General features: G+C 38.3%; 1 protein-coding gene across 1 annotated transcript in view; it reads left to right on the forward strand.

The window, feature by feature from the left end:
- RAD18 (RAD18 E3 ubiquitin protein ligase) overlaps positions 1-27,690 on the forward strand; it is a 108,576-nt gene that overhangs the window by 74,146 nt on the left and 6,740 nt on the right. Inside the window, exon 12 of the mRNA XM_028101755.1 lies at positions 24,071-24,133. Within this exon, the coding sequence (XP_027957556.1) occupies positions 24,071-24,133 (63 nt within the window). The remainder of the gene's footprint in view (positions 1-24,070; positions 24,134-27,690) is intronic.

A 27,690-nucleotide genomic window follows, 5' to 3' on the forward strand; every position in this document is an offset into this window, starting at 1 on the left:
CAGAACCTAAATAGTCAAAAGAGATACTCAGTCGATTGAGGTAATTAGCACCATAGAAATTAGGAAAAGAATTCAAAGGGAGAAGGGTACCCATCACAACCAAATGCTTTTAGTAGACTCTTAGCGTATTAGAGGTAAGTCACCTTTATTTATTATTTATTTATTTACTTACTGAGGTATGTTGGAAGGTCAGTACCCTTATGGTGATCTTTTCCAACCCTAAAATTCCATAATCCTGTTATTTTTAAAAATTTTTTATTGTTATGTTAATCACCATACATTACATCATTAGTTTTTGATGTAGTGTTCCATGATTCATTGTTTGTGCATAACACCCAGTGCTCCACGCAGAATGTGCCCTCTTGAATACCCATCACCCGGCTAACCCATCCCTCCTCCCCTCTAGAACCCTCAGTTTGTTTTTCAGAGTCCATCGTCTCTCATGGTATGTCTCCCCCTCCGACTTACTCCCCTTCATTCTTCCCCTCCTGCTATCTTCTTCTTTTTTCTTTTTTTTAACATATTTTTTTAACATATTTTAGCATTATTTGTTTCAGAAGTACAGATCTGTGATTCAACAGTCTTGCACAATTCACAGCGCTCACCATAGCACATACCCTACCCAATGTCTATCACCCAGCCACCCCATCCCTCCCACCCCCCACCACTCTAGCAACACTCAGTTTCTTTCCTGAGATTAAGAATTCCTCATATCAGTGAGGTCATATAATACATGTCTTTCTCTGATTGACTTATTTCACTCAGCATAACACCCTCCAGTTCCAACCACATCGTTGCAAATGGCAAGATCTCATTCATTTTGATGGCTGCATAATATTCCATTGTGTATATATACCACTTCTTTATCCACTCATCTGTCAATGGACATCTTGGCTCTTTCCACAGTTTGGCTATTTTGGACATTGCTGCTATAAACACTGGGGTGCACGCACCCCTTCGGATCCCTACATTTGTATCTTTGTGGTAAATACCCAGTAGTGCAGTTGCTGGATCGTATGGTAGCTCTATTTTCAACTGTTTGAGGAACCTCCATACTCTTTTCCAGAGTGGCTGCACCAGCTTGCATTCCCACCAACAGTTTAGGAGGGTCCCCCTTTCTCCGCATCCCCGCCAACATCTGTCGTTTCCTGACTTGTTAATTTTAGCCATTCTGACTGGTGTGAGGTGGTATCTCATGGAGGTTTTGATTTGGATTTCCCTGATGCCGAGCGATGTTGAGCACTTTTTCATGTGTCTGTTGGCCATTTGGATGTCTTCTTTGGAAAAATGTCTGTTCATGTCTTCCTCCCATTTCTTGATTGGATCATTTGTTCTTTGGGTGTTGAGTTGGATAAGTTCTTTATAGATTTTGGATACTAGCCCTTTATCTGATATGTCATTTGTAAATATCTTCTCCCATTCTGTTGATTGTCTTTTGGTTTTGTGGACTGTTTCTTTTGCTGTGCAAAAGCTTTTTATCTTGATGAAATCCCAATAGTTCATTTTTGCCCTGGCTTCCCTTGCCTTTGGCGATGTTTCTAGGAAGAAGTGGCTGCAGCTGAGGTCGAAGAGGTTGCTGCCTGTGTTCTCCTTTAGGATTTTGATGGACTCCTGTCTCACGTTTAGGTCTTTCAACCATTTGGAGTCTATTTTTGTGTGTGGTGTAAGGAAATGGTCCAGTTTCATTCTTCTGCATGTGCCTGTCCAATTTTCCCAACACCATTTGTTGAAGAGACTGTCTTTTTGCCATTGGACATTCTTTCCTGCTTTGTCAAAGATGAGGTGACCGTAGAGTTGAGGGTCCATTTCTGGGCTCTCGATTCTGTTCCATTGATCTATGTGTCTGTTTTTGTGCCAGTACCATACTGTCTTGATGATGACAGCTTTGTAATAGAGCTGGAAGTCCGGAATTGTGATGCCGCCAGCTTTGCTTTTCTTTTTCTATATTCCTCTGGCTATTCGGGGTCTCTTCTGGTTCCATACAAATTTTAGGATTATTTGTTCCATTTCTTTGAAAAAAGTGGATGGTATTTTGATGGGGATTGCACTGAATGTGTAGATTGCTCTAGGTAGCATTGACATCTTCACAATGTTTGTTCTTCCAATCCATGAGCATGGAACGTTTTTCCATTTCTTTGTGTCTTCTTCAATTTCTTTCATGAATATTTTATAGTTTTCTGAGTACAGATCCTTTGCCTCTTTGGTTAAATTTATTCCTAGGTATCTTACAGTTTTGGGTGCAATTGTAAATGGGATCGACTCCTTGATTTGTCTGTCTTCTGTCTTGTTGTTGGTGTATAGGAATGCCACTGATTTCTGTGTATTGATTTTATAGCCTGCTACTTGACTGAATTCCTGTATGAGTTCTAGCAGTTTTGGGGTGGAGTCTTTTGGGTTTTCCACATACAGTATCATATCATCTGCAAAGAGTGAGAGTTTGACTTCTTCTTTTCCGATTTGGATGCCTTTGATTTCTTTTTGTTGTCTGATTGCTGTGGCTAGGACTTTTAATACTATGTTGAATAGCAGTGGTGAGAGTGAACATCCCTGTCGCGTTCCTGACCTTAGGGGAAAAGCTCTCAGCTTTTCCCCATTGAGAATGATATTCGCTGTAGGTTTTTCATAGATGGCTTTTATGATATTGAGGTATGTACCCTCTATCCCTATACTCTGAAGAGTTTTGATCAAGAAAGGATGCTGTACTTTGTCAAATGCTTTCTCTGCATCTATTGAGAGGATCATATGATTCTTGTTCTTTCTTTTGTTAATGTATTGTATCACGTTGATTGATTTGCAGATGTTGAACCAACCTTGCAGCCCAGGGATAAATCCCACTTGGTCATGGTGAATAATTCTTTTAATGTACTGTTGGATCCTATTGGCCAGTATTTTGGTGAGAATTTGTGCATCCATGTTCATCAAGGATATTGGTCTGTAATTCTCCTTTTTGATGGGGTCTTTGGTTTTGGGATCAAGGTAATGGTGGCCTCATAAAATGAGTTTGGAAGTTTTCCTTCCATTTCTATTTTTTGGAACAGTTTCAGGAGAATAGGTATTAATTCGTCTTTAAGTGTCTGATAGAATTCCCCTGGGAAACTATCTGGCCCTGAGCTTCTGTTTGTTGGGAGGTTTTTGATGACTGCTTCAATTTCCTTAGTGGTTATAGGTCTGTTCAGGTTTTCTATTTCTTCCTGGTTCAATTTTGGTAGTTGATACATCTCTAGGAATGCACCCATTTCTTCCAGGTTATCTAATTTGCTGGCATAGAGTTGCTCATAATATGTTTTTAGAATTGTTTGTATTTCTTTGGTGTTGGTTGTGATCTCTCCTCTTTCATTCATGATTTTGTTGATTTGGGTCATTTCTCTTTTCTTTTTGATAAGTCTGGCTAAGGGTTTATCAATCTTGGTAATTCTTTCAAAGAACCAGCTCCTAGTTTCGTTGATCTGTTCTACTGTTCTTTTGGTTTCTATTTCATTGATTTCTGCTCTGATCTTTATTATTTCTCTTCTCTTGCTGGGTTTAGGCTTTATTTGCTGTTCTTTCTCCAGCTCCTTTAGGTGTAGGGTTAAGTTGTGTATTTGAGACCTTTCTTGTTTCTTGAGAAAGGCTTGTATTGCTATATACTTTCCTCTCGGGACTGCCTTTGCTGTATCCCAAAGATTTTGAACAGTTGTGTTTTCCTTTTCATTGGTATCCATGAATTTTTTAAATTCTTCTTTAATTTCCTGGTTGACCCATTCATTCTTCAGTAGGATGCTCTTTAGCCTCCATGTATTTGAGTTCTTTCCGACTTTCCTCTTGTGATTGAGTTCTAGTTTCAAAGCATTGTGGTCTGAAATTATGCAGGGAATGATCCCAATCTTTTGGTACCGGTTGAGACCTGATTTGTGACCTAGGATGTGATCATGTTCCATGGGCACTAGAGAAGAATGTGTATTCCGTTGCTTTGGGATGGAATGTTCTGAATATGTCTGTGAAGTCCATCTGGTCCAGTGTGTCATTTAAAGTCTTTATTTCCTTGTTGATCTTTTGCTTAGATGATCTGTCCATTTCAGTCAGGGGGGTGTTAAAGTCCCCCACTATTATTGTATTGTTGTCAATGTGTTTCTTCGCTTTTGTTATTAATTGCCTTATATAATTGGCTGCTCCCACGTTAGGGGCATAGATATTTACAATTGTTAGATCTTCTTGTTGGATAGACCCTTGAAGTAGGATATAGTGTCCTTCTTCATCTCTTATTACAGTCTTTGTTTTAAAATCTAATGTGTCTGATATAAGGATTGCCACCCCAGCTTTCTTTTGGTGTCCATTAGCATGGTAAATGGTTTTCCACCCCTTTACTTTCAATCTGGAGGTGTCTTTGGGTCTAAAATGAGTCTCTTGCAGACAGCATATCGATGGGTCTTGTTTTTTAATCCAATCTGATAGCCTGTGTCTTTTGATTGGGGCATTTAGCCCGTTTACATTCAGGGTAACTATTGAAAGGTATAAATTTAGTGCCGTTGTATTGCCTGTAAGGTGACTGTGACTGTATATTGTCTGTGTTCCTTTCTGTTCTATGCTGCTTTTAGTCTCTCTCTTTGCTTAGAGGACCCCTTTCAATATTTCTTGTAGGGCTGGTTTCGTGGTTGCAAATTCCTTTAGTTTTTGTTTGTCCTGGAAGCTTTTTATCTCTCCTTCTATTTTCAATGACAGCCTAGTTGGATATAGTATTCTTGGCTGCATATTTTTCTCGTTTAGTGCTCTGAAGATATCTTGCCAGTCCTTTCTGGCCTACCAGGTCTCTGTGGATAGGTCTGTTGCCAATCTAATATTTCTACCATTGTAGGTTACATATCTCTTCTCCCGAGCTTCTTTCAGGATTTTCTCTTTGTCTCTAAGACTCGTAAGTTGTACTATTAGATGTCGGGGTGTTGACCTATTTTTATTGATTTTGAGAGGGGTTCTCTGTGCCTCCTGGATTTTGATGCCTGTTTCCTTCCTCACATTAGGGAAGTTCTCTGCTATTATTTGCTCCAATATACCTTCTGCCCCTCTCTCTCTTTCTTCTTCTGGGATCCCAATTATTCTAATGTTGTTTTGTCTTATCGTATTGCTTATCTCTCGAATTCTGCCCTCGTGATCCTGTAGTTGTTTCTCTCTCTTTTTCTCAGCCTCTTTATTTTCCATCATTTGGTCTTCTATACTGCTGATTCTCTCTTCTGCCTCATTTTTCCTAGCAGTTAGTGCCCCCATTTTTGATTGCACCTCGTTAATAGCCTTTTTGATTTCAATTTGGTTAGAATTTAGTTCTTTTATTTCTCCAGAAAGGGTTTCTCTAATAACTTCTATGCTTTTTTCAAGCCCAGCTAGTATCTTTAAAGTCATGATTCTGAACTCTAGGTCCGACATCATACTAATGTCCGTAATGAGTAGGTCCCTGGCTGACGGTACTACCTCTTGTTCTTTTTGCTGAGGTGACTTTTTTTGTCTTGTCATTTTGTCCAGAGGAGAATAGATGAATGAGAGAACAAAATGCTAACAGGTTAACAACATCCCCAGCAATTATACTCTATACACATCAGAAAAGACCTGAAACCAGGGGAAAAGAAAGGGAAAGAAAGAAAAAAGAAAGAGAAAAAACCAAAAAACAAAAAGAAAAAGATAAAAACAAAAACAGAACAATACAACAAAACATAGTATGATCAAATATGATCAGGCTAGTGCATAGATTAGTTGCACACAGTAGATTTTGGGCGTATTTTGGTCTGTTAGAAAAAAGTGCTTCCTAAAATTTTAGAGGAAGAATGACTTAAATATGTACAAAATAAGGGTTGATACAATGAAAGGATGGAAGGTGACTGTAAAGATGAAAATTATAAAAGATTTTATAAAAGGAATTGATAAGAAGTTGTTTGAAAAAAGAAAGAAGATTTAAAAAAAAAAGAAAAGAAAAAAGGGAGAGAATGTGATCAGGCAGGAGACTAGAACAAAGCCATACACTAGTATTTAGGGTATATTTTGATCTGTTAGAAGAAACTGCATCTCAAAATTTTAAAGAGAGAAGAACTTATATATATATATGCCAAAAATAAGGGTAACTACAATGAAGGGATAAAATATGACTCTAAAAATGAAAAATAAAAAATGTTTTTTTTAAAAAAGGGATTGATAAGATGTTGGTTGAAAAAGGGAAAAAGAAAAATTAAAAAAAAAACAGTTAAAAAAATTAACTTTGAAAAACTAATGAATCATGGTAAAAAAAAGCCATGAATTCTATATGCAGTATTCCCCTAGCGCTGGAGTTTTCCCGTTCTCCTTGATCGGTAAACTTGGTCTTGGCTTGCTGGCTGTTGTGCTGATCTTCTGGGGGAGGGGCCTGTTGCAGTGGTTCCCAAATGTCTTTGCCGGAGGCGGAATTGCCCCGTCCTCGTCGGTCTGGGCTAAGCAATCTGCTGGGGTTTGCTCTCAGTAGAGCTTTGGAGGACCAGGGTGAAAATGGTGGCCTCCCAATCTCCACCTGGAGGCGCTGAGAACTCGGGGCCCCGCTCTTCAGTGCGCCCTCAGAGAAAAGTAGTCACTCCCGGCTCCCTGGTCTCCGGCCACACTCCGTGCTCACCCCCGGCCTGTGACTGAGAGTTTCTGTCTCTGGTACCTGACTCCGTGTGGAGTCTCCAAACCCAGCAGATCCCTGCGGTGCGCTCTCGCGCCGCTCCTCCCCGGGGAGGAAGGGGAGTCTCCCCAGCTCTGCCACTTGTTGGGTCCCTGCTGGAGGAGCAGTGGCCGGACTGGGCCTGTGATCATAAACTGATCACAGTTTATGGCAACCCCGAACTGAGAGCCCGCGCCTCGGCTCTGTCTCTGCAGCTGGCTTCCCTGCTCCAATACCTGGGAGCTCTGCTGCACTCAGGCACCCCCGGTCTTTCTGTGACCCTGAGGGTCCTGAGACCACACTATCCTGCGAGGGTTCCACCCCCCCACCTCCCGCTTAGCCACTGGAGCGGCGTCCCTCAGCGGAGCCGACTTCTTAAAAGTTCCAATTTTGTGCTCCGTGGCTCTATCACTTGCCAGAAGTGGCCAATGGAGGCCCCCTCCCTCATCGTCTATCCTCCCGAATATTGCCTCGGATTCACTTCTCCGCACGTCCTACCTTCTAGTAAGTGGTTGTTTCTCTGTTAAGAGAGTTGTTGCTACTCTCTTCTTCGATCTCCTGTTGAGTTCGTAGGTGTTCGGAATGGTTTGATCCCTATTCAGCTGAATTCCTGAGACCGGAGGAAATCCAGGTCTCCTACTCCTCCGCCATCTTGCTCCGCCCCCCTATAATCCTGTTATTTTTGATGAGTGTGATAGTTGGTAAGTTACCTGTGTTCTTTTACCACTTGTTCTTTTCAGATCATGAGTGAACCTTCTAGAGTCATGGTTATTCCTCATATATTAAAGTGTTTCTGTCTTTATCCCTTTCATTTTTTAAAAAAATCTTCTCATTTTCTTTTTATGATAGTTTTGTTGCTTTCATTGTAAAACCCCAAATTTTCAAAACCCCTTTAAATTAGATGTTATGCATGTATGTTGTGAAGAATAGAAAATTTAGGTAAACAAAAAGAATAAAATTCCTGAATTTTATCAACCAGAAATAATTTCATGTTAACATTTTAATATGTAGATCCTTCTAAAGATAGAGGTATGGACAGATGGATAGATAGGTGAACATTTTTAAAACAAAAAGATCATAGTATTTTATAATTTTTTATGATTTTTTACTCTTTTTCTTTTAAGAGAAAAAGTGACACTATTTTAGGTCTAATGTGAGAACAAATATATTGTGAATATTTCTGAACTCATGCAGTCATGCTTTACTACAGAGTATAGATCTTACTATTAGATTGTTGAATAAAGATATTAGTTTTCTTTGTATTAGAACAATATTCAGACTGACAACTAAGATGTTATTTTAAGACCCAGTAGGTATATCCAATCCAGATAATTATTAGAATGAAACTGTTTTGTTGCTAACTTGATTCTTAACTCTTAAGTAAGTACTTTTTTTAGAATTTGAATTATGAATGCCATATTGATTCTCTGTTGCCAACCTGAAGACAGATGATAAGCAAATTGATTAGAATTTTATTATTTTTGTACAACTTCTTGCTAGGTGATTTCTGGGAGTTAAAGAGACTTGTCCAGATTTCTGTAAATTAACTTATTGTTCTTCTTAATGAAAAAAAGAGAGCTTTTGTTCCCTGAGTTTTTGGCAAGCAGAAAAAAATGCATTTTTATTGAATGCTACATTATAAGAAAAGATGCTTTTGATTATGACCCTTTAGAGGAAGCTTTATCTTCATGTAGAGATGAATAGTAGTCATACTTTTATTTAGAAGAATCTTCAGATGATTATTTTAAAAATATGTATTTGTGCATTTTAGTTCTAGGCAAAAGAACTTATAAAGAGACATTGTGTTTTGGCCTAACTGAGAAATTTGAATAAGGTCTATAGATTAGATAGTATTAACTATGTCAGTATTTAATTTCCTGATTTTGATAATTTCATTGTGGTCATATAAGTGAATGTGGTTGTTCTGAAGAAGTGCGCACTGAGGGGCTAAAGGGGCATGATGACTCCAACGTACTTTCAGTGGTTAAAAAAATAACTGTGTGTGAGCACACACGTGCACACATACAGAGTCACTTTTTGTAGCTTTGAATTATTAAAATTTAAAAAATTTATTGAGAAGTCATTGTCCATAATCAAAGAAGTTTGTTTATACTAGGAAATTTTCTAAAGGGAAGATTTATACTTATGATTTACTGACCAAGAAAATTGGTAGATAGTGCTGTACATAGGGTGGTGAGTATGGTCTTAATGTAACTCAGTCAGTTCAGGACCAGCCCAGCTAGGTTATCTCTGCTTTGGCATGTTAGAGATCTTGGACTAATCAAGTGGCAACTGGGATTTCAATACTTAAAAAGACCAACTAATTTTATCACTTGGTAATCTACGTGAACTTCTTGCAGATTCTAAGTGTTGGTCATAAAAGAATCTGAGTCAGATAAAGGTATGAATGATACATTTTAACTTTTCACAATTTCTGGCAAAAACAGTTACGTCTTCTCTGATGCTAAATTAGCAGCAATTTTGTAGGAAGTCCAGCACAGACATAGGCACAGAACACCGGGCTCTTTGACTGAAAGGCTTAAATTAACCATTGGCCATGTATTTGATATATTTTGGTGCAGCTTTTCTTCACTTTTCAGCCATTTTTGGAAGAGCTGTCTGTCCAGAATTCTTGAGAGCAAGAGAACAACAACAGAAACACAAAAATGTGAAGAAATCTTGATTACTATTTGTTGGAAAATTTAAGGAGTAAAATTCAGCCTTTCCTAAGTTCTGAGTAAATTGAAGAATGATGGCACAATCTTAAGAGAAAAGGTGCTACTGTGACATTCATCTAAGGGATGTTGAATACTGGCATCATCAGCCTCTTGATAAGACCAAGTCAAGTTTATGACTTATGGAAGGAAACGGGAAACACTACCTCTATCATCGATCAGAGTGGTCTCTTCTAGCCAGAAGGTCGAAGTTGAGATGTGTGTTGAGATTTCAAAGTTTGGTTTCAGACAGGTCTTTCCATGTGGATCTTGGTTAGGATTGGGTAAACCTAAGTTGAGAGGTGAAAATAGCAATATGAGGATTTTAAGAGGTAAGGGGTGCAAAGAATCCTGGAGTTATCATGCTTTCTATTGAAAAGCTGATGGGGTCTTTTAAGTTTTTGGACTCAACAGTAAAGTTATTCACAACTTTTATGTTCCTAGGCAAGAGTCTCCTGGAATAGTAAATATATTGGTGAAACCTTCTTAATATGGGCAGTAAGGTGTGTGATTTTGACAAATGTTATTTGAGTACTAAGAGTGTTGCATGTATTATATCATTTAGCCCACAGGCAAACCCATTGTAAAGATGTGGAAACTAAAGGTTAAAGGAGTTAAATAAGTTGCTTCGGGTGGTACATATTGTATGTGGCAATATCAGGATTTGAATCCAGGTATAGTTTACCTCAGAATCTAAGTTCTCCTGACTGATAATGCTGCTGTGACCAAGCTTGCTTGCTCTTAACATTCTTTAAAGAGTAGAAATACATAGATATTGAAATGGTTAGATTTCCTGAGAAGACCCTGAGACAAGAATTTGAGGGAAGCAGTTAATTTGGAAGGTGAAGGAACCACTATAGGGAGTGGGCACATGAGACAGGAAAGGGAAGACAGTATTGAAGGGGGCATGTTATCAAACCAGATACCAGTATGAGCCACTGGAGTTTTATTAAAACTCCTTGGAACTAGGAACTGGTTTAAAACACTCACCTGAGTTAACCCAGGCAAGGGGTAAGGGAGTCAGTTACTTGACTGGGGGCTGCTCTCTGCTGCCTGCAGCCTCCCATGCTGGTGACAGAGCAGCCTCCAACAGGGAGAGGACAATCCGACAAAGGCCCTGACAGTTGCAAGTCAAGCCTGGTACTCTGAAGGGATAAGGAAGGGTAAAGGGATCAGGGCAGGGTACCAATGGGATCTGCCAAAACAGTGATTCCAACTGAAGATAGGAAAATGGTTTGGTTTTATGTATGCTTTATCAATACAAATGGGGCTGCTCTAGGTTTTTGCCTAGAACTCTAGTCCAAAAGAGTGTAGGAATGTCTGTAGGCATTCCAGAGCTAACTATACCTCTGCACATCTGTTTGCCAAGCACACTTGGCCATTGCTGCCAAGAGTGGAAGAGATAAGGATGTCTGGGGGCTATTGAAGAAGTAATAGACAAGGAAATGTTAGGGGGAGAAAAGGACATTATCTAGAAAGCTCTGAGACAAGTGAGTCCACAAACTGATGGGAGAAAATGTGCTTGTTGATGAGAAACAATTTACTTTTTCATCTTGTGTGATAATAAACTGAAGTATGAAATAATCTATCATCATACTAAAGTTTACCAACCTACTGAATAAAAATCTCTTGGCCGTAGGCAGAAAACCATAAGCACAGAACTGGGAGTTCTTTGATTGTCAGGCATATTTCCTTATTATCCACTTTGTTTCTTCTTAATAGAGATAACTGTACTATAAATGGGCCTTGTGTATATGGACATCCTCTTCCACTTCTGAAGTTACTCTGCTCGCTCTAGGACAATAGGCCTGCTGGTCTTTTTTAGGAAGGTCTTTTGAAGTACCTTACTAATAAGTGACAATATTGTGTGACTTTGAACCCTCCTTGGACATTAAAAAAAAATCTAACCTTCTACTCGGCACATCTAATGGTAATCATTTTTAAATGTTTTTACACACAGTTGCTTATTTATGTTTAAGACGTACAATGTGGTATTTTGAAGTGTACTTACCTATACTATCTGATTTGCATTGATGTATGGATCTTAAATACTTCTCTAACATATATATGTTGAAGTTTCTCCCTGACTTATTTCAGAAGACTTTTATCTAATCTTACCCATCTCTAGTTGAGCATAATTTTTTTTTTTCTGTCATGTTAGCTATGTGTCCTTCTCTTAAAATGGGTGGCAAATGGGAGCCACATCGTTGGAGTAGGAGATTAGAGACAAGCAAGGCTAAAGCTTCCAGTGTGGTACAGGTTGAACTCATGGCTAGTTTACTATAAACTCAGAGGGATACATACAGAGCTATTTATAGATCTGTGTAAGGAAGTGAGCTAATATACAAACATGTATTTCCTTGCCCTGTCAGCTGCCAGGGCCAAGAAGCAAGCTCACTGCAGCTGGAATCAGCACACCTAGTGCTCTGATCTTGGTTTCTCATAACATTCCCCAGAAGTAGGAACTACTGCTTCTTGGAGAAATAGCTGATTCCAGGGCTGGGGCAGGAAGCAAGACAATGCTGGAGAAAGTGTTAGAAAAAGAGAGAGAGAGAGAAAAATAGAGAGGGAGGAGGGAGGAAGGTGTGGGGAGGGGGTAAGGAGGGGCGAAAGAGAAGAGAAAGGAAGGGAAAAGAAGAGAAAACAAAAACCTGACAGCCACTACCTCAGCCAAGAGATCAAGGTCATCATCCACAGTGATGTTATGTTGATGGCATGTACTCTTGATATGATATGGTGGGAATGACACTTTATCTCTGTGGTCTTCCTCCCCCAAACTCAATAACCTCAGTCAAATTGTGAGAAAAACATCAGACAAACTCCAGCTGAAGGTCTACAAAATACCTAACCAGCACTCCTCAAACTGTCAGGGTCATCAAACACAAGGAAAGTCTGAGAAACTGTCAGTCTAGAGGAGCCTAAGGAGACCTAATGACTAAATGGAATGTGATGTCCTGGATAGGATCCTGGAACAACAACAAAAAAGATATTGGTTAGAGATGAAAGAGATATAATTCGAGTGTGGGACTTCAGTTAATAATAATGTATTAATATTGCATCCTTGGTTGTAACTAATGAATCAGACTATTGTAAGCTGTTAACAGTAGAAGAAATTGAAATGTGGGAACGTTTTGTACTATCTTTACAACTTTTCTGTAAATATAAAACTATTCTAAAATAAAGTTTATTTTAAAAAAGTAATTAGGACATCAAATTGGACACTTTCTGGGTTGTAGTAAGATTAGTTATTGAACTATTCCTTTTTTCCTTTCATTTAACATTATTTGTTACATTTAGTCATATAAGTTAATTAATAAGATCCTGTTTTAATGCATTATATAAAGGTATTATTTTGTGCTATGTTAAAATTTAATCCATAAATGTGGCCTGAGGGAAGAATTCTACTTCCCTCTCCATTTTTTTTAAGTCAGTTTTGCTTTCTTGTACTAATACTTTTATTCAGTAGAATGATTTCCCCTCCAAGGATGTAGCCCAGCCTTTGCATTTCCTCATAAGAAAAGACATGCACAATTTACAATATGCCTCATCCTCTTCAGTTACCATAGTTTTATTAGTGAACATATACTTGTAAAAGTGAGTTCAGTAGTGATCCTCCAAGAACAACGTGAAAGGACAAATAGTTTTATCTTTTCTCCAGTACTCATTACCAAAGGATATTTGCTGTTCAGTAATAAGGTTTACTTTTACTCTCAGGGCAGTTCATGTTAGTCCCTTTTGCAAGAAGTTTTTATTATGCATTTTTGTTGGGTAATCTGAGGAGCTTCTTTAGAGTAACTTTGTTGTTTTATAATAAGTTCTTGATTTTTCGCCCTTCTGAGTCAATCCCAGGTGGCAGATATTTTCATTTGTTTTTACCAAATTCATGAACTGCCATGATACAGAGATCCTCTGTAAAATTACTTTGAGCCCTTTAATTTCCTATATCAAGAGAGAGTTTTTAAATTGTTATTACTTGTGTATCTAAAATGCTTATAGAAACTAGCAATTCCTCCCAGGTTCCATATTTACCAAGTGATACCTTTATTGTCATAGCTTGGAGCAGTGTCTGATCATCACCCCAAGATTTTGGTACTATGACTGTAACATTGAGAGTTTTGGTTGGCATGACAAGGTAATACTTGCATAAAGTTGACATTTTTAAAGTGTTGTTTTCCTTTTTTAGTTTTCAGACATTTCATAAACTATATATGAATTTTTGTTCCATATGCTTCTGAATATATTTAGCTTGATATGTAAAACAGATTTATTCGTGACTGGTTCAGAATTCAGTTTTTCATTAAAAAAAAAAAAAGGAGTAGCTGAGTGTATTTTTCAGAATGCTTTGAGAAGAGCAAGTATGAGACCTTGAAGGAACTACCAGTTTCTTCTAAAACGTTAGTAGGCATGCAGTCACTATTTTGGATTAACTCTCCCAGACCCCCGACTGTGGACAGCCAAGTAAGAGTTTTCTGTAGTTAAAAAAACAAATAAAAAAATTCAAAATCAGAGTCCTGTTCTGGTGAATGAATTTGGATGGAACAGAAGTATATAATTTATATATCATGCTTTTGGAATTTTGTATTTTTAGTCTGTTGATCTAGTTTATAATTTGTTACAGTCACCTCGGAAGTTAAAATCAGAGCTTTTCCCCCCCGCCTTCTCATTTCACGCTACCTTTGCTTTTACATCAGAGGAACAGATATATGAGGTCTCCTTGGAGACCTTCAGAACCTGGGTCTGACTATAAAGTCAGAAACTTTATACCACAGGTAAGGAAATGGAGGCCTGGACAGGTTAGGGGACTTATCCAAAGTCAGTGGATAAAGTGGAAGCCAGTAATTCTCAGCCCAGTTATTTCCCCGATGACAACGCTAGTTGCAGTAGGACTTTTGTCTTAGGCACCATTGCTTCCTTTGCTAGTAGCATTTTAATGGAATTGTTCAAAATATCAGTTAGATATAGAATAATCATATGTTCTGATTTCCCTGTGATAGGCTGGTTTCCATTTCTTGTCCTGGCGTCATTATTAATAGCACACTATATTACTCCTCCAGAGTGTCTGGGTTTAGATGATAGATTGTACGGTTGCCTTGTTAGGACATGCAGTGTTAATTTGCACATGTTCTCTGTTCTCTTTATTCCCACACAAACAGTCACATTCTGGAACATGGGTACATATAAAATTGCTGATTTTGCTTCCTCCTTTGATTTTACCACATGAGTAGTGCACATTGTTCTTGTATCTCAGAGAGATTTGAGTGTTAAAGCATAACAGGCCTCAAGTGCAGAAGGCTTTTTGTAAAGGTAATTCTACAGAAGTCAGTTATGGAAGCCTTTAATATTGTATTAATGTGTGCTGTAGTAGGCTTCTCTTGTCCTAGTAAGCACATTTTATTAGAGCCATTTAGAATGTGTTATTGGAGTATGGGTAATAGTACAAATACAAAATTAAGAGTATGTATCAGAACATTAAAATTTGGTGTAAGTACAGTTTTGGAGGGATAATTCTTATGCAGTAGATCATTTAGTGAAGCACTTCACTTCATTTTATTGGGAACTGAGTCACAGGAGGTTCTGTGTCCACTGCCTAAAATCCAGCAATATAAGGTAGTTTTCAAATTCCTCTCCTCCTCCTATCATGAGACGAGTTTTATGGCCTGAACTTTGACTTAATATTGGATTTCTGTGGTTTTCGTGATTGGTATTGGCCAGGCTTCCCACATTTGCACAGTTGAATGTGCCTTCTCAGGGTGGACGGGTGGATAGATGATGTAGAAGTTGGCGTGGCTCTGCAGAAGACATGCTAGCTAGTCTCAGTATGAGCTTCATATCCAGCCCCTTGGTCCCTGTTATCAAAGAAATTTATAATCAGATGAAAGCTTCTTAAGTTGTAGAGGAAATTTTCATGTTTGCAATGTTGCTTGTCTTTTAGTTTATTTCTCTTTATGGAGCTAAATTTCATAACCTGTTACCATGACCTTGTTATCTTTCAGTATTTTTTTTTTTATTTGTATCAGTCATTATACTGCTGACAATGTAAAGAATAAAAACAAAATGAAGCATCATGATTTTGCCCCCCTGCCATTTAACTTGAGAGTTTGATTCAGTATCTAGTTATAGCAGTGAAAATTTTGCTAATTAGAAAAATTTTCCCTTACATTAGACTCTCAGAGTTGATGTCTTCTTTTGTTTCTTAAGTTTGTAAGTAAAACATAAGCATACATATTTAATTGTATTTTGAAATTGAATTTTTCCAGACAGCCAAGAGGATTCCAACATTTGGAATTAACCTAATGTCCTTTTATTTCTCTTTCTTAAAAAAACCAACACACAGTACTTTTCTTCACTTTTTATAAAAATTTAAAGAGATTGACCTAAAGGTCTGCTTCTCTCTTTAATACAGTGTTTCCTAACCCTTCTTCTTGGCACACAGAAAATGGTAGTATTTGTGTGTCATGAAGAGATGATGCTGGAGGCCAGAGGTGCCTGCCATGGCCTTCAAAATTATTTTGGCTCTTTTGGGTCCTTTGCATCTGCATATAAACTTTAAAATCAGCTTGTCAATTTCCATAACAAGAAAGGAATTTTGGTTGAGATTCAGTTGAATCTGCAGATCAATTTAGAGAACAAATAATTTATTAATATTGTTCTGATCTGATACGGTTTTTTTATATGTTTTAAAAGGATGACTCCAGATGTTGTGAGAATGGATGGGGGGTGGTGGCTGAAGGTGAAGCTTTTGTAGCAATCCATTCTACGGTTTGTGGTGGGGTGTATCTGCATATGAGTAAAGATAGAAATAGGTGGGATTGGGGATATATTTTGGAGTTAGGAGCTGCAGAACTTGGAGATGGTTTGTATATGGTGAGCAAGGAAAAGCTCAGCATCAAGGATGAATCCTAAATTTTTGTCTTTAGCAACTGGGTGAATAGTTTTAGCAATTTAGTCCTTAGTAAGCATCTGATCAAGGCATGACCAGCAAGTCTGCCTGATGGCTTTTCTTTTCTTTTTTTTTTTTAAGATTTTATCTATTTATTTGACAGAGAGAGACACACCGAGAGAGGGATCACAAGCAGGGGGAGTGGGAGAGGGAGAAGCAGGCTTCCCGCCGAGCAGGGAGCTGGATGCAGGCTGATCCCAGGACCCTGGGATCACGACCTGAGCCGAAGGCAGATGCCTAATGACTGAGCCACCCAGGCGCCCCGGCTTTTATTTTCTTAATGTAGCTAACTAAGACAGGTTCATCAGCTGAGAGTGGGGGTAGGGTGGTGAATAGGCGATTTGGGAAGGTATGAGTCCTTTTGAGAATGGGAAGCAGAACATGCCAGGTAAGTATTGTAGGATTGCCTGGTAGCAAGGATTGTCCATTTCAGATTTGCGGTCAAGAATTTTAAATGAGATTAGTTAGCAGATAAAATCAGATAAATAGATGTTTTGTTTGGTTTTGGTTTTTTTCTGCCATGTTTAGTTGCTGATGTACAGCTCAGAGTGGTAGTCAATTTTGGTTAGCCAGAGTTCCTGCATTAATTATAGAGGATAGTGTGGCATACTAGAAAGAATCAGACAAATTTGATATTGAATTGCAACCAGAAAAATTAAGATAAATATAACAATGCTTGGAATTCTTTCTCATCAACCAAGAAAATGTCAAATATGTAGCTTTAAAGAAATAATGTTCAACTTCGGTATATAACTTAATAGAAATGTTTTGACAATGAAAGAACACATGCTAATACTTTTTCTTAACATATATTAGAGAGAGGCTTAATAGTACCTTTTAAAAAAATATTCAGGAGTAGATAGTCTTTTTGAGCATCTAGAGACTGATAAGGAAAGGACCCACAAACCCAGGAGAAAGTCATGAACAGAGATGGTTTGGTGAAAGAGAAATACAAATTAAATCCAATTCTCACCTGGTAGGTTGGCAAAAAATCTTAACATTTGCTTGCATCCTCTGCTGTAAGGCTGTGGGGAAACAGACACTCTCATTTATTACTGGCTGGTGCTACATAATACCATTTCTAAGGAGAGGAATCTGATGAGATCAACCAAAAGTACTATTGTTTTGCCTTTTAGCCAGTATTCGATTAATTTGTCCTCCAGATTCCACCTGCACATATACACAGTGACTTACACACAAGGTTATTCATTGTTTACATAATAACAAAAGCCTAGAAACTACTCAAGTATTTATCATTGGGGCTGGTTGATTAAACTACAGCCATATAATGAATAACTGTGTGGTGGTTCAAAAGGACAATCTCTGTGTGCTTGATGACAGAGAGAGTTCCAGGATAGATTTGTAAGTGAAAAGACCATTGTTCAAAACAGCATAGATAGTATGTGGTTTCCTTTCCGAAAGGGGGTAGGGGATAGTGTAACACCAGAAGAATAAACAGACTAATAAGTGATTACATTTTGGAGACAAGGGGGGAATGGGTTGGCAGGGGAGTGAGGAGAGTGTGAGACTTCTCAGTGTACATCTTTTTATGTCATTTTGATTTTGAACCCTGTAAATATCTTAATCTACTTTAAACAGAAAATAGTCTGTACTCTTTAAAATAAAGTTTTGTGGACACCTGGGTGGCTCAGTCAGTTAAGCGTCTGCCTTTGACTCAGGTCATGATCCCAGGGTCCTGGGATCAAGTCTTGCGTTGGGCTCCCTGCTCCGCTGGGAGTCTGCTTCTCCCTCTACCTGCTGCTCCTCCTGCTTGTGCTCTCTTGCTCTCTCTCTCTCTCTCTCTCTGTCAAATAAATAAATAAAATCTTAAAATAAAGTTTTGGAAATCATTGTTATCGTCAATGTTATTATAAATTGGTTAATGAAGTTTGATGATGCAGGCAGTAAGGTAAGACAAAGATATTAATAAGATTTTATAATTTAGGGGACATTGGCATTATTTGAAAAATTGCTTAATAAGTTGATGTTTCTGGTCAAGAGAAAACAGTATCTAAAGAAAACATCAAAGTAAACAATAATGTAAGTTATGTTACTATAATTCAGTGATACCTTGTATTTTTAAAAATTCATGGTTGCTTTTGGAAGGTTGACATTACATTTGGTTTTTTAACTTCTAAGAATGTGACATTTATTGAATTTAATGTTGCCACCACAAAATCTTTTTCTACTAATATACATTACTGTTTGTACTTTATTATAGCATTTTTTTCTGGGAACATTTATAAACTTCAAAATACCTCTGAAAGCTAAATGGTTCACCGTGTTTCAGGTGGTGATTTTTATTTGTTGAAATTTTTAGAGAAATGTGGGGACATAGAATAGTTCTGTCACATCTTTTGTGTTTTCAAAAGAGCTTAAACTAGGTGATAAATGAGCTTACTGTCCTTTGGATGAATGCAACATTGTGCTGGGGGGGAATGTATCCTCCCCTAAGATATTATGACATCAAGTCCTTGAAATGTATGTGTGTCTGTGAGATCCCCATACCTAGCAGGCAGGTGTTTGTGGAAGTTCATCTCAGTCATGGTTTTCTGACTCTAGAATGGTTCTGGGCATGTGGCTGATTGTTGGATTAATTTCCTTGGGCTTCACTTGGCCTGTTGATAAAATGGAAGGATAGTTTTTTGCCGGGTTAACCTCCCTGGGTGATTCTAAAAAACAAATGAGATGATTATATATTGTGAATGCTATGTAAATTGAACATAACCTTAGTTTTAGGTGAGGTTTGCTTCATCTCTTCTTAAGGATTTACCAAGTTTTATTTGATAAAAAAGTTCTTGTTCTTGTATCTGAAGCTAGCTTCATTTTATATTTTTCTAGATGTAATGGAGAGCAGTGAAACTCTTAGCTCTGCTTTATCCATGAGCCTTGTTGATGGTTGTCTGATAAACCTTATTGATGAGTGTATAGGAAGTAGTATTTTTTAACTCTCGTAGATTAATAGCATTTTTCATTCTGCAACTATTTGAAGCAGCACAGTGTGGTAAAAAGAAGATGAGCTTTGCATTCATATCTCTGTTTTTTGTTTTTTGGTTTTTTTTGTTTTTTACTTACCTTAATGTCTCTGATCCTTTGTCCATCTGTGGGGATAAAATCTAGGCTGCTTATATGAATTAAAGCTAATGCACATTTGGTGAATTATTACAGTGGTTTGTAGAAGTAGTTGCTCAAAAAATGGTTATTTTTGTCATTGTCAACATTGAATGATTTCTTGTTTGAACATAGGATGTTTACTATTCTAACATTTTAGTGTTAGCCTGCTGCTAACATATTAGGCATATAAGCTGCTACTTATCCTGTAGAATAAGAACAAATTACTAAAAAGAAGGGTTTGAGGAAGGATTCATGGGAGCCGGTAGCATTTAGTTGAATACCATTGTCTGGTGGCACTGTGTGCTCTCCATCAGTCCTCCAGTGGTCTATCCTTAAGGAGTTTTTTGGTTTTGTTTTTGCGTTTGATATACTTAAGCACTCTCAGGTTAATGCCACAATTATGAGAAGAGTTGGGCTTGTGGGGGAGGCTGGTGGAGTAACTATTAGATAATAGAAAACTCCCACTTGTAAGTAATCTTTAATCCACAGGACTTTTTATAGCAGATGTTGCATTTTTTCTACCCCACGGTACCTTGTGTACCTGCCATGCTGGATAAATAACAAGTTCTGATGAATTTGCACTCTGGTGTCATAGAAACAGTGGAAATCAAAGGTTAAAATAGAGCACATAGTGATCAATTTTCCTAGTGCAAATGGAAGCATAGTGCTGAGGCAGTTATTCATGTAATTCAGACCCAGATTTGTTATATGAAAATGGAAGCATTATTTATTGAACACTTACTATGTGCTAAGCTCTGTGCTAACCATTCTGTATGTTATATTGATTAATCTTTAAAATATCCCCATGAACTACATGTGTTACCATCCTGACCTTACCCGTGAGAATATTAAGACTTGGAAAAACTAAGTAACTTGCCCAGTATTACATATTAAGCGACAGAAACAGCACTGAAACTCGACTCTGTTTGACACTAAAATCTGTGATTTCTTATCCTCTGAGTAGTCTTATCAGTCATACCATTGTGAGAGGTGTTAGGGATCTTTTCAGCTTTCGTGGTAAAATTTTGACTAGTAAGATGAAATAAGATACTGCAAAAGAAATACTCAAAAAGTGCTTTCCTTTGCCTGTTAAAATGTTGTGCTACTGCTTTTGGTGAGAGAATAACAAGAGTAAAACATTATAGAAAGACCAGTTAGGCCCAAGCCCAACAAACCAAAAAGAGTTTAGCTTACAGTTCTGAAATTTTGAGCTGAAAATAAAGGTTAAATGGTATGAAAATTAAGTGTGGGTGTTCTAAATAGATCTACTAGAATCTTCCTGAACAGAGGTTGGGAATTCCATAGAATTCAAGATTAATATTTTTGTCGGTGAGTCCTTCTCATGTGTATTTAATCTATAGAATAATTTCTGCTCTAGCCTGGACTAATGGTAACATCAGAGAGCACAGTTTAAACACCCTATACAGAGACCTTTGACTTTCATGTACCTGACCTCATATTCATCCAGCTTCTTAAAACATGGTCTACCAGAATGTGCAAACCCAAATAAGAGAGGAGCTGAAATTTACGCTGACACAGTTCTTGTCTGAGAATGAAAAGCTACAACTGTGTAGGCTCGTATATGTTCTGACCCCGTGTATACCAGAGTGAGTGATTTATTTTCTCCTGTGGAGGATTTTTTAGATGTCTTGAAAGTATATGAAAGGAATTTTTGATCTCCAAGGCATAGTATTCAAAAATATTAATTACTTCTATCCACAAGGAAGAGATCTGTGAGTAATACTATTGTGCCCAGTTGTCTGTTTGTAAAATCCCTTTTGTGAAACTGTATGTATAATTTTGGGAAGGCGGTTTTTAAATAGAATATCACCTGGTGAATGCATTACTTTGAAAAGGAACCAACAAGTCTCTCTGCTGTTTTAATTGTACTAGCGTCAACTCTTAGTTTTTTGGGGGGAGGGGTGAGGGCCAGAGGAAGAGGGAGAGAGAGAATCTTAAGCAGGTACCACACCCAGCACGGAGGCTGACCTGGGGCTTGATCTCATAACTCTGAGATCATGACCTTAGCTGAAATCAAGAATCTGAGGCTCAACTGACTGAGCCATCCAGGCACCCCAACTTTCAGTTTCTTAGTGGTGACTAGAATCGGAGTAGCAGATATAGCAGATAATCCTGAAACATCACTGTAGGTAAAGTTCAGACCTTCCAAAGTGTATGTCATTCAGGTCAGTGACTAAGCTGGGGTGGAAAGGAAGGAAAGGTGGTGAGAACTGAGGAAGTCGGGAGCTGGGCAGCATGTCTGGTCAGGGGTATTGAAGTCACAGAGCAAGAGGAGATTGCAGACCATTTTTGAGAAGTGTTTTTTGTGAACCTCCTCTACCATCTGTTTTCACTGAGGTAGTGTAGCAAAAACCGCTTAGGTTTATGTCACTAATGTACCGCAAATATTTTCCTTTAACAAATCAGTGATTTCTACTGGTGATTTGAAAACCCCTAGGTAAACTGACCACAGGACTACTAGGTTAGTTGACAGGCCTAGCTGTCCTGCTTACTTAGCTAGAACAGGAGGGATGCTTTGTAACCTTCCTGTTTAAAAAAAAAAAAAAATTGTATGTGTGTGTTGGGGGTGTTGGCAAAAAGCACACTTTATTTCTTCTAGCCCTGTGACACCTACCAGGACCCAGAGCTGCATGACCACCCTTTAACCTCCATTCCCTTAGCTCATGGATTCTTGATAGGAGCTCCCTAGTGGATGGAACTTGGTTCTTGGCAGCGAGGAGGCTGGATGACCAAAACACACACACATAAACAAAAAACCAACCTACTCTGTGTATAAAGCATATATATACACAGACACACACATACAATATATAAACAGGTACACATTATGCTTCAGTATTAAAATCTCATGGAAGGGCAATTATGAAAAAAGAAAAAGCCTAAAAAAGCTCCTTAGGTGGGAAATGATAAGGAAAAGGGTTGAGAAACACTGCCTTAGCTCTGTCCAGGTAAAGAAGAGTGGGTGATGGTATCAGACAGGAGAGAGAAGAGAAAAAAAAGTTACATTAAAACAATTTCAGTTTTGGGGTGCCTGGGTGGCTCATCTATTAAACGTCTGCCTCGCCTCAGGTCATGATCCCAGAGTCCCAAGATCGAGTCCTGGGTCGGGCTCCCTGCTCGGCAGGGAGCCTGCTTCTCCCTCTGACACCACCCCCCCCACCCCATGCTCTCTCTCTCTCATTCTCTCTCTCTTTCAAATAAATAAATCAAATCTAAAAAAAAAAAAAGGAATTCTCTTTGGACATAATAAAGAGTGTCCCACAAATGTAGGTACTACTGTTTTTTCACTGTCCAGCATGTGCCACTGTAATGAATAAAATATAGACTAAAAGTATTACTAATTTTATAATACTTTGTTATGTATTTTCTCAAGCCACCAATACTAAACGTATGAGGATCCTTATCCTGAAATGCCTAAGAACCACTGAGCTAGCTATATTGGAGGGTCACTACATGGAATTGCCCCACACAGGCCGTTATACATGTGAACCATAGTCAGAAGGGCTCCTGCATGTAGCTCCTTGAGAGGCTTGGAATTTGGGCAGTACCCCTTGAGAAAAATATTTGGCACCGAGCAGTGTTGATTGATGGTTGTGGCTTGTTTTCATGTACCACAGGCAAACATTGCTTCAAAGTGATTTGTCAGTAACTGTTGAGAATGATTTATTGGCACTTTATGTCTCCATAATTTTTAGACTTTCGTTATCTGAGTATCATTAGAAGATGATTGGCACAGACATAGCCAGTCCTGTTGTTTCTCATCCAGGAGAAAGTTATTCCATTTTTTTAGCCTTCTCCACCCTGCGGTAGTGACTCTTATTTCTGAGTTGTCTCATGTAATGCCCTTCACATTCTTTTTCTTGGATGCCTAAAGAAATGCTTTTTTTGCTTTTGATGTACATCTTTTTTTTCTTTTCATTTGGTAAGAATTTATTTGGGTAAGAACAAGATGCTAAAAGCCTTGGAACACTTCTTTCTTTTAAAGAGATAATATATGCCCTCTATAACCTTATTTTACCCTGTACCCTGAGCAGATAGACCAAAGATTATGCAACGCTTTAAGCCAAGTTGCATTTTAACGAATTCCATTATTAGCACAGTTGAAATTAATTAAATTTTACTTTACTTTGGTTACAAAGGGACTAAAAGCCACTTAGGAACTTAATGTCTCTTTATGAATCTCATTAGTAGAGTGCAGTTTTTAAAACACAGTTTGATCTTTGGTTGCCATGGGAGATTAAAAAGGCTTGCGACTATATTGTATTTGTATGCAGGTTTTATGTTGACAGATTTATTTAAGCTTTAATGATTTTTTATTATTGCTAGTTTATTGTTTTTTATACCTTTATTGAAATTGATATATAAAAAACTGCAAATATTTAAAACACACAGTTTGATGAGTTTTGATACATGTATACAGCTATGAAATCATCTTCACAATCAAGATGATGAACGTATCCACTCCCACAGTTTCCTTGTGCCACTTTGTAATCTCTCCTTGCTCACCCCCTGCCCCTGCAGGTAATCACTGGTCTGTTAGTTTGCTTTCTGTCACTAGAGATTAGTTTGCATTTTCTAGAATTTCATATAAATGGAACCATATGGTCTTTTTATTGTCTGACAATATTGATGTACATGTCGTTTTAGTTCCAGTTCAGACATCATAAGAGATCTTTTAGAAGAAGAGGAAGCCTGGGAAGCATCACATAGGTGAGTTCTCATCATCAAGAAATAAGTGTGTACTTTGAGAAATTATAATTCCATGCTGTTGATTTTCAAACAAAAGAGTATTTGTGCTTTCTGATTTAAGAAGGTAATAATTCACACATGTTAAGGTAAAGATTTCCAGTTTACTACTTGTTTGTTTCTATACATTTTTGCTTAGAAAGGGAATCCTACTGTAATAACTCTGATTACTTGTCAGAAGTTGTTTTTCTAAAGACAGATTGTTCCAGTGAGAAATTAACAGTTTAGCCGTAAGCACTGTGCTCAGAGTGTTTATAAACTTTGAGTCCTTTCCTAGATGTTCCCAGTCAAAAGTGTTTAGTGTAGAATAAATGCATTTTGATTCCTTCTCCGGTTAGCATTTAGGAATCTGTTCTGGGAAATTAGAGTGGTGGAGGGGACCTATTCCAGGTCCTATTGGTAGGTAAGGAGGAAAGGAACGATGCCAAAGAATATTACATTCTCAATCTCCACTTGCAGGAGTGATCTGCAGTACAATGGGGAAGCTTTGTTCCACTGTAATTTTGTGATTACACTTCAGTGGGCCCTCCAAACTGCCTAGTTTTACTGTTTCTGTGGTCATTTCTTTGTCTGGTTCTTCACAAGGATTATTTGAAACCTCACCTCTTTCCAGTGGCTGCACCCCCAGCTGGAGACCTTTTCTCTTCCTTTGTAGAGAAAATAGAAGCCATTATGTGGGAGTCCTCATCTTTCCAACACCAAATGTATAAATGTGCCTATATGTATACATATTTTATTCCTCATTTTATAATTGCCTCCTTTTATAATAAAGGGATGTCTTATCAGAGGCTAATTCCTCCTCCCTCATTCCTACCCATTTGTCAGGAACCTTCTTTGTCTGGCATCCTCTCCCTTTCAGCTGTATCTTTGTCATTAGGTTTTCAGCCTGCTTAAATCTTTCTTTCTTAAAACCAGCCAAGCAACAAATAACACCTCATTCAGTCTCTCCTCTCACTCCATCTCATCCTGCAGCCACTGTTTTATCTTTCCTTCCTTTCTTAATGGATGGTCTCTACCTGCATTTTCCACTTCCTTATCTCCTTACTCTTCCACGTTCTCAGCCAGTTCCATCATTCATATGAAATCATTTTCACTAAGGTCATCAAAGAACTCCATGTTGCTAAATCCATAGTCAAAACCTTCATTGCCTTAGCAGATTTGATACTGTTGACCTCTTCACCTTTTTTAAAGCCTCTTTGAGGCTCGAAGAGGTAAATTTCCATCCCAAGTTCACTCAGCAGTAAGTGGTAAGTGATGGAGCTAAGATTGTAACCAATGTGCCAAAAGTCAGCTCTTTGGACCATTAAGCTGTATACTATCTTTACAAAGAAGGAGAAGTTTACTGTGCTGAGATTTTGTAGTTTCATAGCTGAATCACTGGGAGAATGGGAAGTGTGCTGTATCCAGGGAAAGCATTATGAGGAGGTTTATCAGGCCAGTGAGATATTTGGTGGTTCAAACAGTAATGTTTTATGAAAGTTTGAGATTTTGGCTGCATTACTCTCACCTACGCATTATTTAACTTTGCATTTTGGGAAAGAAGGCCACTGCTTAGCTAACTATTTCCTCTTGTACCAGGAATCATCCTGTTCATGCTGAACTAAACCTGACACCAATGGCTATGACACATTGTAGCCAGAGTTCCTGCACCCAAGCCCATTCTCAATAATGATGGCCTCCAAAAGTCATCATTATAAGAAAGCACTTAGAAGACCAAGGACATTGATTGATCCTCATAGATAATAAATGTTACAGCTAGAAGGACCTAAGTGTTCATCTCATCTAATCCCTTCATGTTATAGAGAAGGAAGCTGGACTTCAGAGTGGTAAATTGAGCAGGTCAAGGTCCACAGCTAGTTAGTGACACTGCCAAGATCAGAATCCAGGCCTCCTGACTTCAGCTGAGCATAGAACAGTTCAAACAAGCTTATGCCATAATGTGGCTTTAGAGGCAGAATCAGGAAAAGCCTCCATAGCTTTACTTTTAAACAAAAATTGGCAGTTCTATACCTTAAGCTTATAGGCATGTTTTGTCGTACCACAAGTGGCATATTTGAGATGTTAGTCCTAGAACATACTATTTCAGTTCCAATGGAGTTAGATTCCATTTAAGAGAATGGAATCTAAATTCCATAATTCTCTTTCTCAATTCCATAAATGATTGAGAGGTTCTGTTAGCAACATATAGTGCTCCATATAAAGCAATATTTTCATAAGCAGCAAAAAACCAAAAACTATTTTCTACAGACTGGCCTTGGGTTCTTATGTCTGTAAATACTAGTTCATCTTACTGTTTTGACCTAATAAAATATATTTACATCAAACAGGATGAAAACAGTAAGAGAAATGGTCCTGGTATATCATTTCACATTTCTAGGTTTCAATTTGTTTAATATATAAAATGTGAGGAAAATCTGTCTGCCCCAGAGAGTCTAAGTCCCTTCTCTCCAGAGCTGCTGGGCCTCCGCTGTCCCCTGTCTCAGTGAATGGAGTATGGTAGTCTGCCCCACTGTTCAAGCCAGACACCTAGGAATCATTTTCAACCTCTCACTCGCCCTGACCTCTCATATTCAGTCAGCTGCAAAAGTCATATAGGTAAGTGGTGCTCAGACCTCAATATGCATCACAGACATCTGAAGGACTTGTTAAAACACAGATTATTGGACTTTACCCAATTCAAAGAGTGATTCAGTAGATTTGGGGTGGGGCCCAATAGTTGCCCCTCCGTGGTATCTCCGTCAGCCCTTTGTGCCACAGCTGGCTACAGGCCCTTTGCTCTTCTCTCTAGCTTTGCTGCAGCAGCCATCTGTGCCTCTCTGCCTCTAGTCGTTACAGGTCATTCGGCCGGTGAGATATGAAACACACTTTGTTCTTCCTGTTGGACTTTAAAGTCCTTCAGGGACTCGCCAGCATCCAAGGCTCGTACTGTCATGGCCCCAGCCTACCTACTGGCTCATGGAATTTCATATGCGTGCATCCCCTCTGCACCCCACAATTCCTTGTTTCAGCTAAGCTGAACTACTCACAGTCACCTCAGAGAGTCTTGTTACCTTGCTTCAGTGCCTTTGCTTCTGCCTCAGTTGCCTTTTCCCTTTTCCTCATCTAGATGGGAATTGTCATTCCTTTCTCCACCATTCCATTCAGAAGCCCTGAGTCTGCTCCTGCAGCACTCTGCACTTACCACTTGACTGCCTTTCTAGAGAGCATGTGCACTGGACCTTGAATCTTCATGTGTGTAGCATAGTGCCTGGGTGGCCCATAATGGGCACTCAGTAAGTATATGAGTGAGTGAATATGTCAGTCAATGTTTATTAGATCTGAATACACTCATTAGTGGATTCTAGCTGTTAGTGACACAGCTTCTGTGGCTTCAAGAACCTGTGAATGGATAAGGATTGCACTTATGAATTGTTTTAACTCTTCATCTCACAGTGCCTTAAAGAGGAAATTTTAGGAAATAGCTTTCTGTAATATTCTTATAAAATCAGAAAAGAATAATTTTCTGTTAATCTGAATTTCAT

Source organism: Eumetopias jubatus, unplaced genomic scaffold, assembly GCF_037043125.1.
Source record: "Eumetopias jubatus isolate StellerSeaLion01/CBP00866 unplaced genomic scaffold, mEumJub1_p1.0 scaffold_1, whole genome shotgun sequence".
NCBI lineage: Eukaryota > Metazoa > Chordata > Mammalia > Carnivora > Otariidae > Eumetopias > Eumetopias jubatus.